The sequence below is a fragment of the Mastomys coucha genome, unplaced genomic scaffold (genome assembly GCF_008632895.1).
Source record: "Mastomys coucha isolate ucsf_1 unplaced genomic scaffold, UCSF_Mcou_1 pScaffold15, whole genome shotgun sequence".
Lineage (NCBI taxonomy): Eukaryota > Metazoa > Chordata > Mammalia > Rodentia > Muridae > Mastomys > Mastomys coucha.
The window spans coordinates 1,633,159-1,645,658 of record NW_022196897.1 but is presented as its reverse complement, the minus strand read 5'-3'; the positions used below and the strand labels follow the sequence as shown (position 1 = coordinate 1,645,658).

Genomic DNA, 12,500 nt, shown 5'->3' with positions numbered 1-12,500 from the left:
CCAGCACTTTACCAAATGAGCCATTTCCCTAGTACCATATAGTATTTATAGCAATTTTGTCTGGGTGTCCAAATGTGTGTGCATAAGCCTGTGCACATGCGTGCATTCATTCACTAAAGATTGAACCCATGTGTAAGGACACCTCTAAGTCATATACCAGGATCAATTAAAACAATAAACAACTGAAAAAGAAGTGATCTCCCTCCTAAAAGGCTAACTTGAAAACTATATCACAAGCATGTATAAGCTGAACTTAGAACTTAAAACCTAAGCATGATTTTCACAAATTAACCAATAGAACTAAGGAGAGTTGTTTGGATATTATAAAATAACACACCAAAACAGTATTTTTGAAGATTTATTGAAGCAGTAACAAGTTGGTCAGGTATTGGAAAAAAAAGCAGTTTTAATGGTATTCAAAAATACTTTAAAAAGTATTCTAGCACAAGATTTCTTCGTAAACTAGATTATTTTGTAAACCTTTTCTACGTCTTTTAGGGGTGTCAGTTGTTAAGTGCTGAGCTTGTGTCTATCCCAAATCTATCTTGCGCTCCTGAAAAACTGCAGTAAAGGCACTTGAAAGCTGTTTGCCTAAGATACGATTTTTTTTCCTTCTTCTTGCTGGTACTGCGCTGTTGCACCAAGTGTGTGCAATTTTTATTCAAGGTCATCATGATGCTGAGAAGTCTCATTGATCACCTGCTCAAAAAGGAAACAAAAATCAACTTGTGGTAAGGAGATACGGCCTTAATCAGACAGAATGTGTTGGGCAGACTGGGAGGTTACGCTGACCCTTTACAACAAGGTTCATAGGGAAATGTGTAGGCAGGGTGGCCTCCTCCTGCAGACAGCGCAAGTATCCAGTGCAAAGTTGTGACATACAAAAGAATACTTTGAAAGGAAGTTGGCCTTAGCAATCCCAAACACAAAGCTCAACAGTAACTAAGACATATGAAGAGGTATGGCAAATGTATTTTATATCCTCATGCAAGGCTGAGCTTTTATAATTATTAATTGTAACTATGACTTCCCTGGCATGGATTGGTAACAAGAACCTGTGCATCCTTGTACTATATAAGCAGGTGACAGTCACTGAGAGAGAACTGTATGTCCAATGTCAAACCATCCCTGATATCACAGATGTCATTAAGTTACACACTTTAATGCAGATCACGTAGGAGGTACGTTAAGGGCGTTTTACTCCCATTTCAATGAACAAGCTGTGGTGTGCAGAAAGATTACTGTCCTACCCAAGACCAAGTAGTTAGTTGGTTAGTTGGCTCTTGCATTGGTGGAATCAGGGCTATTCATCCAGTATGCATGGGGACTCCTTAAGTAAGCTGCCTGTGTCCGACATAGCTGCTCGCTGACTTAAAGTGGCTGTATAATTTATTCATTATTCCTTCTTTTAAACTTTCCCATATTTTATCTAAAAATACTGACCTGTCCATCTCTGGTTTCAACCGTCTTAATCAGGAGTGTTCTTTTTGAGTGGGTGTCAACCAGAGGAAGTGACTCCAGATTAGTTTCTGAATTTATAAAAAAAAAAAAAAAAAAAAAAAAAGGCAGGAAAATGAGAAAAAGTTTAAAATGTTACCATTTTATCCCAAAGCACTATGACTTTATTTTTATGGTTATTTAAAGTGCTACTCATGCATAATCCTACAAAGCACTACCTGTCTGAATACACAGCACCTAAGGCATCCTTCATTCAGGCTGAGGCAGTAGCTCACTGACTTTGCCATCAGCAGGAAGCAGACTGGAGTCTACACTTTACAGGGTATCGAAGGTGAGAATGCACTGGAGTTGGAAACTTAAGGTATCAGGCTAGGAGTGGAGCTCTGTTCCTTTAGCTTAGCTGACTGCCCTGGGTTTGGTCTCCAGCAGTTGTGATAACTATAATAAAAAAGTGAATGTGTCCAGTACCAAACGGTCAAGCCTGAAAACATACATGTAAGTAATAGTATACAGAGTGAGCCATTGTATTCCTGTATTTAAGAATACATAGCTAGGTGTGTGTGTGTGTGAGTATGGGTGTGGGTGTGTGTATACGTGTATGTAGTGTATGTGGGGGGGTGTGGTGTGTGTGTGTGTGTGTGTGTGTGTGTGTGTGTAACAGCAACTAAACAAAAGGAAGCCATGAATTGAAAAGACAGCCATGTCAGAGGGCAGTACATGTCAGTACATGTCAGTACATGTCAGGGCAGTACATGTTAGTACATGTCAGAGGGCAGTGCATGTCAGGGGCAGTGAATGTCAGAGGGCAGTACATGTCAGTACATGTCAGTGCATGTCAGGGGCAGTGAATGTCAGAGGGCAGTACATGTCAGTACATGTCAGTACATGTCAGAGGGCAGTGCATGTCAGAGGGCAATGCATGTCAGGGGGCAGTGTATGTCAGAGGGCAGTACATGTCAGAGGGCAGTGCATGCCAGAGGGCAGCACATGTCAGAGAGCAGTGTATGTCAGTACATGTCAGCACATGCCAGTACATGTCAGTACATGTCAGTACATGTCAGTACATGTCAGTACATGGAAGGTTTGGAGAGAAGAAAGGGAAGGAGGAGAGTGATTTAATTATATCATAACCTCAAAAACCAAAAAGAAATATTTAGAAAATAAACTGGCTATATACATATATTTATAAAAGAGAAATCATGTTTCATTGAATTTTCTTTGGAAAAGCACAATTCAATCCAGAATAACTAAAATGTGGATACTGTGCTAAAGGCAGAGTGGCTGGTGAAAGCCTTGTGACATTTTTTTCCCATAAAATGAAACAATGTACCTACCTCTCAGGTTCAGGGAAGAAAAATTTGGAAGAGGCAGAGAAATCCTATAAAAAGAGAAAGAAACAAACAAAAAACTTGAGAACAAAGCATTTCAAGAAGCAGGAACAAGTTTTCACAGTTCTTGTTTTCATCAAATAGAAAACCTATTGTTGTTAACGCCTTGTTTAAGAACCTTCTACCCACACTTGGTCTCATTGGCCCACTTAAATTACTGAGGATTTTTTTTTCCCCACACAGGGGCATGAACCAGAAGAATTATAGAGGGGAACACATTGACTTTGGCATGTCTGTGAGTTCAAATCTACTCTGCTATTAATTAGCTCTGGACACAGCAAGTTACCCTCCTTCAACCTTAACTTCCTCCTCTATATGGCCTCTGGGTTAAATGAGGCGGACCTAGAAAGATAACTGTGAGTTGTTAGTTCAGGCATGCGCGTTTGCCTTCTGTACCTGCTCTCCTCGCCTTCCAGCAGCTTCCTGTAGGTGGCGATCTCAATGTCAAGGGCCATCTTAACATTGAGCAGGTCTTGGTATTCACGAAGGTGACGAGCCATCTCTTCCTTCATGTTCTGGATCTCATCCTGCAGGCGGCCGATAGTGTCCTGGTAGTTAGCAGCTTCAAGGGCAAAATTCTCTTCCATCTCACGCATCTGGCGCTCCAGGGACTCATTCTGCAGAAAGGAAAAATGGCTTCCCACGTGATTTCCCAGGAAACCCGGCTGTCCCCAGAAATAGTCATAAATAAGGTGCAGTAATTCTCTTAATGGTAGGTGAACTAGCTTCGAACGGAGAATACAAGCACACACTTCCATGTTTTGCTTTGTTAAGATAACATTTTTACACGCAGCCTATCTTAACCTTGAGTAATAATCCTCTTGCCTCATTCTCCAGAGTCCTGAGGTTACAGAAGTAGCTTCTAAAATCCTTCTTATCACAATCAATAATGTATGGAAGCTACGATTTTCAAGGTGCTCACCAAATAATCCTTAAAACTATCTTGATAATTCATTCTCTTTGATAAGTGTGTGTGTGTGTGAGTGTGTAGGTGTATATGAGCGTGTGTGTAGATGTGTGTGTGTGTGTATGTAGGTGTGTATGTATCTATGGGTGTATATAGGTGTGTATGTGTGTATGGGTGTATATAGGTGTGTAGGTGTAATTTATTTGTACAGTTCTCACTGTTAATCTAGTCAGCAGGACAGTACTGAGCATGGCATTTCTCCCCTTTGCCGCTGCGTGGTACTCACAGTGCCTTTAAGGGCATCCACTTCGCAGGTGAGGGACTGCACCTGTCGCCGGTATTCATTGGACTCCTGCTTTGCCTGGCGCAGGGCATCGTTGTTCCGGTTGGCAGCCTCAGAGAGGTCAGCAAACTGTCAAGAAGGAATCAGAAATGGAAACTGCTCACTTCCTTGACTTTTCACTCTCTGAAGAGTCATCTTCATCCTGCCTCCGGGTTTCCTAGAATTTTTCTGTTTGGAAAGCCAGGCAGAGAGAAGCGGAACACCAGCATTGCGTATTCAAACAGTATTGGCTCTACTGCAATGCTTTCCAAATGGTGAAATCACGGAAGACAGTGGGAAGACAGTAATGGAAAAGGGAGTCTGCCATACTAAAGGAAACTTTGTGAATGGAGTTGGGGGCAGGGGAGGGGGGAGTGCTCTGAAACAACAATGGCCATGGCCGTACCGCTAAAGCCAACTTCTGAGTAGGGCTGAAGGTTATTAGTGGAATCAGAGGCATGTGTTTGAGAGCTAGAGGTTCTTGCCACTCTGGCTCGTTTCATACCTTGGACTTGTACCATTCCTCGGCCTCCTGGAGGTTCTTGGCAGCCACGCTTTCATACTGCTGGCGGACATCACGCAGGGCAGCCGTGAGGTCAGGCTTGGAGACATCCACATCGATCTGGACATGCTGCTCCTGAATCTGGGCTTGCAGCTCCTGGATCTCCTGGGGAAAGAACGGACACAGAGAGGTCTTAGACAACACCGTGGCAGCTTTGTTCACCTGTGGAAACTGATGTCACTTACTTCATCGTGCAGTTTCTTCAAAAAGGCAATTTCTTCCTGCAAGGATTCCACTTTCCGTTCAAGATCAAGACGTGCCAGAGAAGCATTGTCAACATCCTATTTCAGAAAGAGAGAAGATGATGTGGACGGTGCTAAAGTCTATCCTTTATCTAACTTATTTATATTAATTCTTTTGTCATTTTACGTTATGTATATAGGTGGTTTGCCTGCATGTATGTAAGTATACCATGGGCATGTGGTATCCATGAAAGCCAGAAAAGAGCATCAGACCTCCTGGAACTAGAGAAGGGTGTGGGCAGCTCTGTGGGTGCTGGGAATTGAACTCCAGGTCCCCTAAAAGAGTAGCCAGTGCTCTTAATCACTGACCTGTCTCTACAGCCCCTTTATTTGTTTGAAAATTAACCATGTGAATCCATTCTCCTTATTATAGAAAAGGCACTGAAAATTTCATGACCCTTGATAAATTTATAAATCATTTAAGGTCGCATTCCAATATTCATTCTTAGCTATAAAAAAAGAATAGAAAACCGTTTTGTTGTATTGAAGCTAACTAGTATACAAGTTAAAAATAAATGCATGTATATGCACAATGACATGCTTTGGTGAACTATATTGAGTCCACATTTCTGTATGCAAAAATTCATTAGCAGTTTTAAACCTGAAAACCAGTGTCACATTTAACAATGTATTTTTGTGATGATAGTAGTTGATGAGATTCTGCAACTTCATGTTTGCTTGAGTACACATAGTATAAAAATGAGAGCTTAAAAAATAAAATTAAAATGTTTTCTAAAGTGGGGCTTAGTGGAAAGAGTATGCTGTTCTTTCAAATGATCTAAATTTGATTCCTAGCACCCACATCGAGCAGCTCATAAAGGCTTATAATTCCAACTCCAGCAGATCAGATGCCCTCTTCTGGCCTCATGCACGCCTACATGAATGTCCTATACACTACAAACAGACACAAACACATTACACATCAAAAAACATCATTTAAAATTGAGCTCAGAAGGGTTAACATATATGCAAGCTCTTTTCGTTTCCTGTATTCAAACCTTCAGATACTTTTCTTAGGGATTTAGAGTCAGTGCTCCGTTATCTGGCATCCAGGTTCCCAGTCTAGACTCGTATCAAGTAGTAATTCATTGTTCAAATTCAGGTCATGCATTTGCAGAGCTATGCTCATCAGGCAAGAACAGAAAGAAACATAATCCTGAACTATATTGTTTTGCCTTCTCTAATTTTTTTTTTATGTATAAAACACCCCGGGCTCAGCCTATAGGGTATTTCTATCTTTTCCAGCTGTCACTGTATCAATTCAGTGACATTGCCTGTTTTAGGATAACAGGCCAAAATACTTGTAATGAAACTATATTTAGATTTCTTAAACTTACAGAGTTTATAAAGTGATCTATTTTAAGACAGGACGTGCAATCTTGCATGTGAAATGTTGTTTCCTTTCAAGGAAATGTTGGGATACTTTTCTCATAAGCAATTAAATTTGCAGTATAGTTTATAGCTATAATGTTGAGTTACTCTATCAGCCTCAAAGAAAATACCAATTAATAAAAAAGAATATAAAAACTTAAATAGTAGTATAATTCATTTCTGACTCCCACTAAGCCCTCAAAAAGATATAAATGATATTGGATTAACCTCCTTGAAAAAGTTCAATGAAATGTGACATTTCATTTAAATGAATGAAACAATTTTATTTGGTCCACAAATAAGAGATGCAGTGCATTAACTCAGTGCTCTGTAGAAAGTGTCCCTTGGACGATGGCCATCAATGCCCAGTGACTGAACAGAACTGCATATTCGTCTACTGCCATTAAGGACGCAAACACCTTCAGAATTGTACCCTAGAACACTCATCTGGAGGGTTTTGCTGTTGATACCTACAAGTGTTCCTAACAAGACTGAACTGACCGTCTGTACACTTTGGGATGCTAACGTAATGCCTAACTTTGGAACAAAAACCAACAAGTCCTCCCTTCATATAATACTCCGTTCTTCAGTTTAGGGTTTCATTTTATTTGTGGAGGGCGCTAATGAGTCTACAACTCCATAAAAAGGGGCCTTTCCAAATATGAGGGAGGACTTCAGCTTTAAGAACTTTGTACACCACGTACCTCACAAGCCTGGCCCAGACACTAGATAACGGATGTTAGCAAATACTTGTGTCCAATTGGAACTGCGGTTACATCATTACATATTCAATAAGAATGTAGCCTGTTGCAAAGCTGCTCTGGGAACACAAAGGCCCCTATTCTTCCTGTCCAGAGCCACTGCAGTTGCCAGAACGCCCCTATCTACATTCCATAGCGAAGCCCATAGAAACCTTTAACACCCTTGAGCCACGGGAACAGATGGCTTCTTTTCACCCTTGATAGATTTCAAAAATGGTTGTGCAATGACTTTTCTGGTAACTTTCACGCAGTGCCGAGCTCTGAAGGAAGAAAGGGGACTTGGCTTAATTCCAGTTCAACTTTCTCATCCTCCAGAGAATTCTACATGTCCTACCGGAGGGAGCAACTGTGCTTTTTATGACCTTGTGAAAGTTAGCCAATTTCACCTTCACAATATGCAATGTAATCAAATTGTAATCATTCAATGTAAGAATGTCGATACGTTTCAAAAAAATGAAAGGAGAAAAAGTTTGTGTGTGTGTGTGTGTGTGTGTGTTGGGGAGGGCGTGAGGGATCAGAAAAATCTGGAAACGAAGCAGAAAATAAAGTCTTCCTGTTCCAAAGATTGGCCTAAATAGTGGAGTTTTGCAATCTGTGCGCTCTCCTCTCCGCCACCAGGGGGCTTTACATGCAGACGTGAAGTTCTGCACCTTTTAAAACCTGGGGTAAGTAACTTTTAGAACCGCGCGAGGGTTGGTTCCATGGGGCTGCTGGCTGCGTGTAGAAAAGAACTCTACAGACCTGTCTGAATGACTGCAGGGTGCTCTCAGCTTCCTCTCTCTGGAGCATCTCCTCCTGCAATCTGAAGCAGCAGCACATTAACCAAAGGGGAACTGGGAAACCGCCAGGGGCGGGGCGGCCACACCCAATCGCTACCACTGCCAAGCTTGGGGCCAGAGCTGCTGTGACACCTCCACCCACAGTACTGACTGCAAACTGTCGAGGTGGCAGCTCTCTGCAGGTGTTAGCTGGAGTTGGGGCACACTGGAAAAGACAATCACTGCCCTTCGCTACAATTACGGCCAATCCCCTGTCCCAGCATTCCAGATGCGTTTGCCATCTCTTTGTCTGGAATCCTTCACACCCATTTTCTCCTCCTGTCTGGTAACTGTAAGCCCACCAGAAGGACCTAACAAACTTTCTAAAGTTCAGTGGAAGTGCCTGAGTGGGGCGAAAAGAGAAATGTTCACTGCAAAGTTTAGGTTCAGGGTGGGGCCGCTTCCTCTGCTATCCTCCAGACAACCGCCACCCCAGCCACATCCCCAAGGGCGTGGCAACCCCAGCGCAGGGCCCAGGACTTCCCTCCCTTCCATACCCCTCCCTTCCATACCCCTCCACTCGCGGGGGTCAGGCCTTACTTCTCTCGCAGCCGCATGATGTCCTCCGCCAGGTTGTCCCGCTCCACCTCGACACGGGCCTTGTCGTTGGTGAGCTGATCCACCTGCCGGCGTAGCTCCCGCATCTCCTCCTCGTAGAGGTCGCCCAGGCGCGACTTGCCCTGGCCCTTAAGCTGCTCGAGCTCGGCCAGCAGGATTTTGTTCTGCTGCTCGAGGAAGCGCACCTTGTCGATGTAGTTGGCAAAGCGGTCATTCAGCTCCTGCAGTTCCACCTTCTCGTTGGTGCGAGTGTTCTTGAACTCAGTGTTGATGGCGTCGGCCAGGGAGAAGTCTACCGAGTCCTGCAGCAGCCGCACGCCCGGCACGCTGCTCCGCAGGCGCACGGCGGAGGATCGGGTCACATAGGCGCCACCGGGGGACGAGGAATAGAGGCTGCGGCTAGTGCTGGGGCGCAGAGCGCTGCCCAGGCTGTAGGTGCGGGTGGATGTGGTCACATAGCTCCGGTTGGAACTCGGCCGGCTCGATGAGCCGGAGCCACCGAACATCCTGCGATATGAGGACGAGGACACGGACCTGGTGGACATGGCTTCGAAGGACGAAGGTGGGCTGGCTTGCTGAGGCTGCAAGAGCTGCAAGAAGAGAGTGAGGGCGCAGTGGCTGTGAACCGTAGGAGCGCTGGGGTCTCTGGGGTCCCGGAGCAAGAGTGGCAGAGGACTGGACCCCGCCAAGGGAGCTGCTTTTATAACACTGTTAGGAAAGAGGGTCCCCTCCCACTGTCATCCTAGCCGCCGAGTGAACCAGCCAATGGGGACCCGGAAAGCAGTGAGGAAGGAGGGGGGAGGGGGCTCCCCTTGAGCCTTCCTCTCCGCAAGCACAGTCCCGTAACTGCTTGAAAGGTCTAGGACTTTCAGGGGCTTTCCGGATGATCACCCAAACTCTCTGATCACACTTGGGTGCTGAGAAAGAAGAGGTCACGGGAAGGATTCATAAGGGAAAGGGGGCTCTGGAAAGTTGAGGAAAGCGGTCCCTGGCACTGGGCCAAAGGGGCGTGGGACTAGGCGCGCCGGTAGGAGGGGCGGTAGGAGGGGCGCGGTCGCAGAGCTGCGGTCTTCTGGGACTGGGTGGGTGGGGAGATCCGTGAGCAGAGGAGCAGGAAGAGCCTGCAAAAGCAGTGCTGCAGATCGGAAGGCGGGGAGAGAGAAACAAAGAGGACCCGAGATGGGGGTAGAGGAGCACGGGGCCCAAGATATCTGGCTCAAGGCCGGGCGCTTACTCGGATCCTTTGCAGAGGGCTTGCTTGAGGTGGTCATATCCCCTGATCTAACGGACTCGGTCCAACTACAAGAGGATTAGGAGTCACTGCCTCTGGAGGAAAGTCCAGGGGACGGGGTGGGGTCGCTGAGTCAGTGGATGTGACTCATGGAGCCCTGAGGGTGAGATCGTCTAGCGGTTCAGGAAAACCGTTAGCTGGGATTGACTCCAGACTCCAAGAGCTCTAAACTCATTGTCGGAAGTTTTAAACCAACTTCGAGCGTAACCGTTCTTGTGATGGTTGTGGAAGTGTGGAGAGTTTTTCTTAGAAACTTTTGCAGACCCGGGAGAGCCACAAAACACACCCCACTCCTCCCAGATCAGACCGTAAACTCACTCAGAAAGGCTTTTCTTGCTAAATCTCCCTGCTGCGCTTCCCTCTCGCTCTCTCTTCTTCCTGCATGAAACCACACCCTAAATTCTGGGTGAAAGAGGAAACTATTTTGGTAGTTTGAAAAGCAAGCTCAGTGATCACGGCTTTTCTGAAAGTGGACTGCATTAGAAGATAACCCAAGTCGGACAAGAAACCATTAGGTGTTGCTAAAAAATCCTATTCGATGAATGAGTTCGCATGAAAGACAGTTATGTAACTCAAGTGATAAACTGAAGAAACAGATTTCTGTAGATTTTAGAGCAGTGTCTCATCTGGACAATGTCACAGATCCTATGCTGCACAAGGAAAAATCATGGAATCTAACTTGAAATGGAGACAACTGTCCACAGAACAAAAGATTCAAAGTGTGTTGAGATCCTGCGACTGCCACTTTTTCAAAGGGAAACCGCCCAACTCAAGGCTATTGTTTCACTGTTAGCTACTAGGCAAGACTAAGGGGTATCGGTTCTCTGAGGGAGAAGGACTTTTCAGGAAAGGGAAGTCGGGCCCTTTGTGATTAGACACCAATAGAAAAATTACAGTTGTTTTTGGTGGGGATTTGTAGAGAGCTGAAACAATTAATTAACAAACAAACAAACTGGGAGATGGTTCCATTAGTGAACACAGAAGGAAAAGGAGCTTTTGTTGTGTTTTTGCTTTTGGTTTTCTTTGGAGCACAGATTACCTGGCTGGTAAGAAAAGCCGTTTAGAGGTGCATGTAGGATTTATGATAGCTGTTTTGTACAAGACTCTTTGAAGCCACACTGTGCTTCCTCATCTCAGTCAGTTCTGGGGTCGCTTGCGCTGCAGGACCCCCCATTTCTCTCTCTCTCTCTCTCTCTCTCTCTCTCTCTCTCTCTCTCTCTCTCTCTCTCTCTCTCTCTCTCTCTCTCTCTCTCTCTCTCTCTCTCTCCTTCCCTCCCTCCCTCCATCCCAGCTCTCCTGCTGTGCCTTTCTTTATTCTCCTATCAATGAGAGACTGTGGGTCCTTCCCAGATTCCCAGAGAGCACTCCCAGGGTTAGCCTCTAGCCTGTGCCTCAGTTACCATTCTGCATACTGAGAGCCTTTTATTCAAGCTACCGTTCAGCAAATGTCACCATTGTGAGATTGCTTGGAATGGCTCAGGATGGGGAAAGTGATTTCCCTGTGGGGGAGGAGGGAGGGCAGCCTTCCTCCTCTTCTCCTCATGGTTTGTTGATCCCAGGGCAGTGCAGTGGCTTTGTCAAGGGACTCTTACTGAATGAGTCACTGTGGAAAAAGAGGACTGGGTTCTGGTGCGGTGTGGCAATGGGCCACGCGGGCACCCACAGCGAATTCCTCAGGTTGTGATGACTTCTTCAGTCTGCTCTGCTCCTCTTTATCACCTGAAGGGGCCCCCTGCTTCCTGGCCCGTTTCCCTTTTGTAGCTCCAGGGTCATCTATGAATATTCTCCTTCTACTACTGTTGATATGTTTGCTGATACGGTAATAAATGAACCTGTGAGTTTATCTTCAATTCATTCTTCCTTTTAAAAAGTTTTTAGAGGGTACAGAAGTGAAAACTGCTACAAAAATATTTTACTCATTCATGGAGAAGAGAAGTCATTAGACTTGGAAAAGAGTTTGCTTCATCTCACACATACTCACACATGCCTACACACATATGCACAGACACATGTGCACATGTATACTTGCACAGACACAAACACACACTCATACCAAACACATTCCTCTTCCCCCTCTCTCACACACACAGCACTTTATCTACTAGGTGATATTCACAAGAAAGAAAAACCAGTACATCGGAGTGTGTATTCTTGCCATCATTCACTGTGTGATTATTTTTGGAAGAACACAGTCTATGAGCATAGCTTTCTTAGTTGTCATATTTAGTTTTGATTGCAATGAAGACCTATCTCAGAAGTATTTTTAAATCTGGACTTCTGTGTGATGCAAATTTGTATATAAATAAGTGAAAGTCATATGATTTGTAGGTCAGGCACAAACACTATCAGAGTACTTAACAGAGTGATTTTGGAATTTGCAAGCTATGGCCATGTCAGTTTAACATGGTGACTTGAGCTGACGGGGCAGCCAGCCGTGAGGACAGGAGCTTAGTGGCCTATCGAGTTTTGGGACAAACAACATGATGCAAACCTGTAATCCTACTACTTGGAAGCGGGAGCCAGGAAGAACAGAAGTTTGAAGCCAATTTTTTCTACATAGCTATTTCAAGGACAGCCAAGGATCCATGTGACCCTGTTTTTCATCCAAACAAACAAAATACTCACAGAAGCATAAATATCATGTAGCATCCTATAAACACACCTAAGTTTTATGTATCAAAATTAAAATCAAAGAGGCGAAAACCAAGACAAACCCTAAATCATGAAAATGAAGATAGTAAGTAATACAAATGCTTTAGCTTTGCTCTTACGGGAGTGTGAGTATTTTATGTACATTGAATTTAACTTAATATTGTCATAGC

General features: G+C 44.5%; 1 protein-coding gene across 1 annotated transcript; it reads right to left on the bottom strand.

Annotated features, from left to right (window-relative positions):
* Positions 1-344: 344 nt before the first annotated feature.
* On the bottom strand, positions 345-9,395 carry Vim (vimentin). The gene is made up of 9 exons (XM_031369046.1): positions 8,370-9,395; positions 7,753-7,813; positions 4,823-4,918; positions 4,581-4,742; positions 4,040-4,165; positions 3,243-3,463; positions 2,793-2,836; positions 1,444-1,529; positions 345-699 (listed from the first exon to the last, which is right to left on the bottom strand). Exons 1-9 carry the CDS (start codon positions 8,930-8,932, stop codon positions 658-660), a joined length of 1,401 nt encoding a protein of 466 aa, XP_031224906.1. The 5' UTR covers positions 8,933-9,395; the 3' UTR covers positions 345-657.
* Between the last annotated feature and the right edge of the window lie 3,105 nt (positions 9,396-12,500).

What these genes read in the sequence shown, in the direction of transcription:
- Vim (XM_031369046.1), bottom strand. Translation starts at nt 8,932, where the DNA reads ATGTCCACCAGGTCCGTGTCCTCGTCCTCATATCGCAGGATGTTCGGT. An exon ending in ATCATGCGGCTGCGAGAGAA is followed by an intron (nt 7,814 to 8,369) that starts GTAAGGCCTGAC and finishes CTGCTGCTTCAG; the next exon opens with ATTGCAGGAGGAGATGCTCC. An exon ending in TGAAGAAACTGCACGATGAA is followed by an intron (nt 4,743 to 4,822) that starts GTAAGTGACATC and finishes TTCTTTCCCCAG; the next exon opens with GAGATCCAGGAGCTGCAAGC.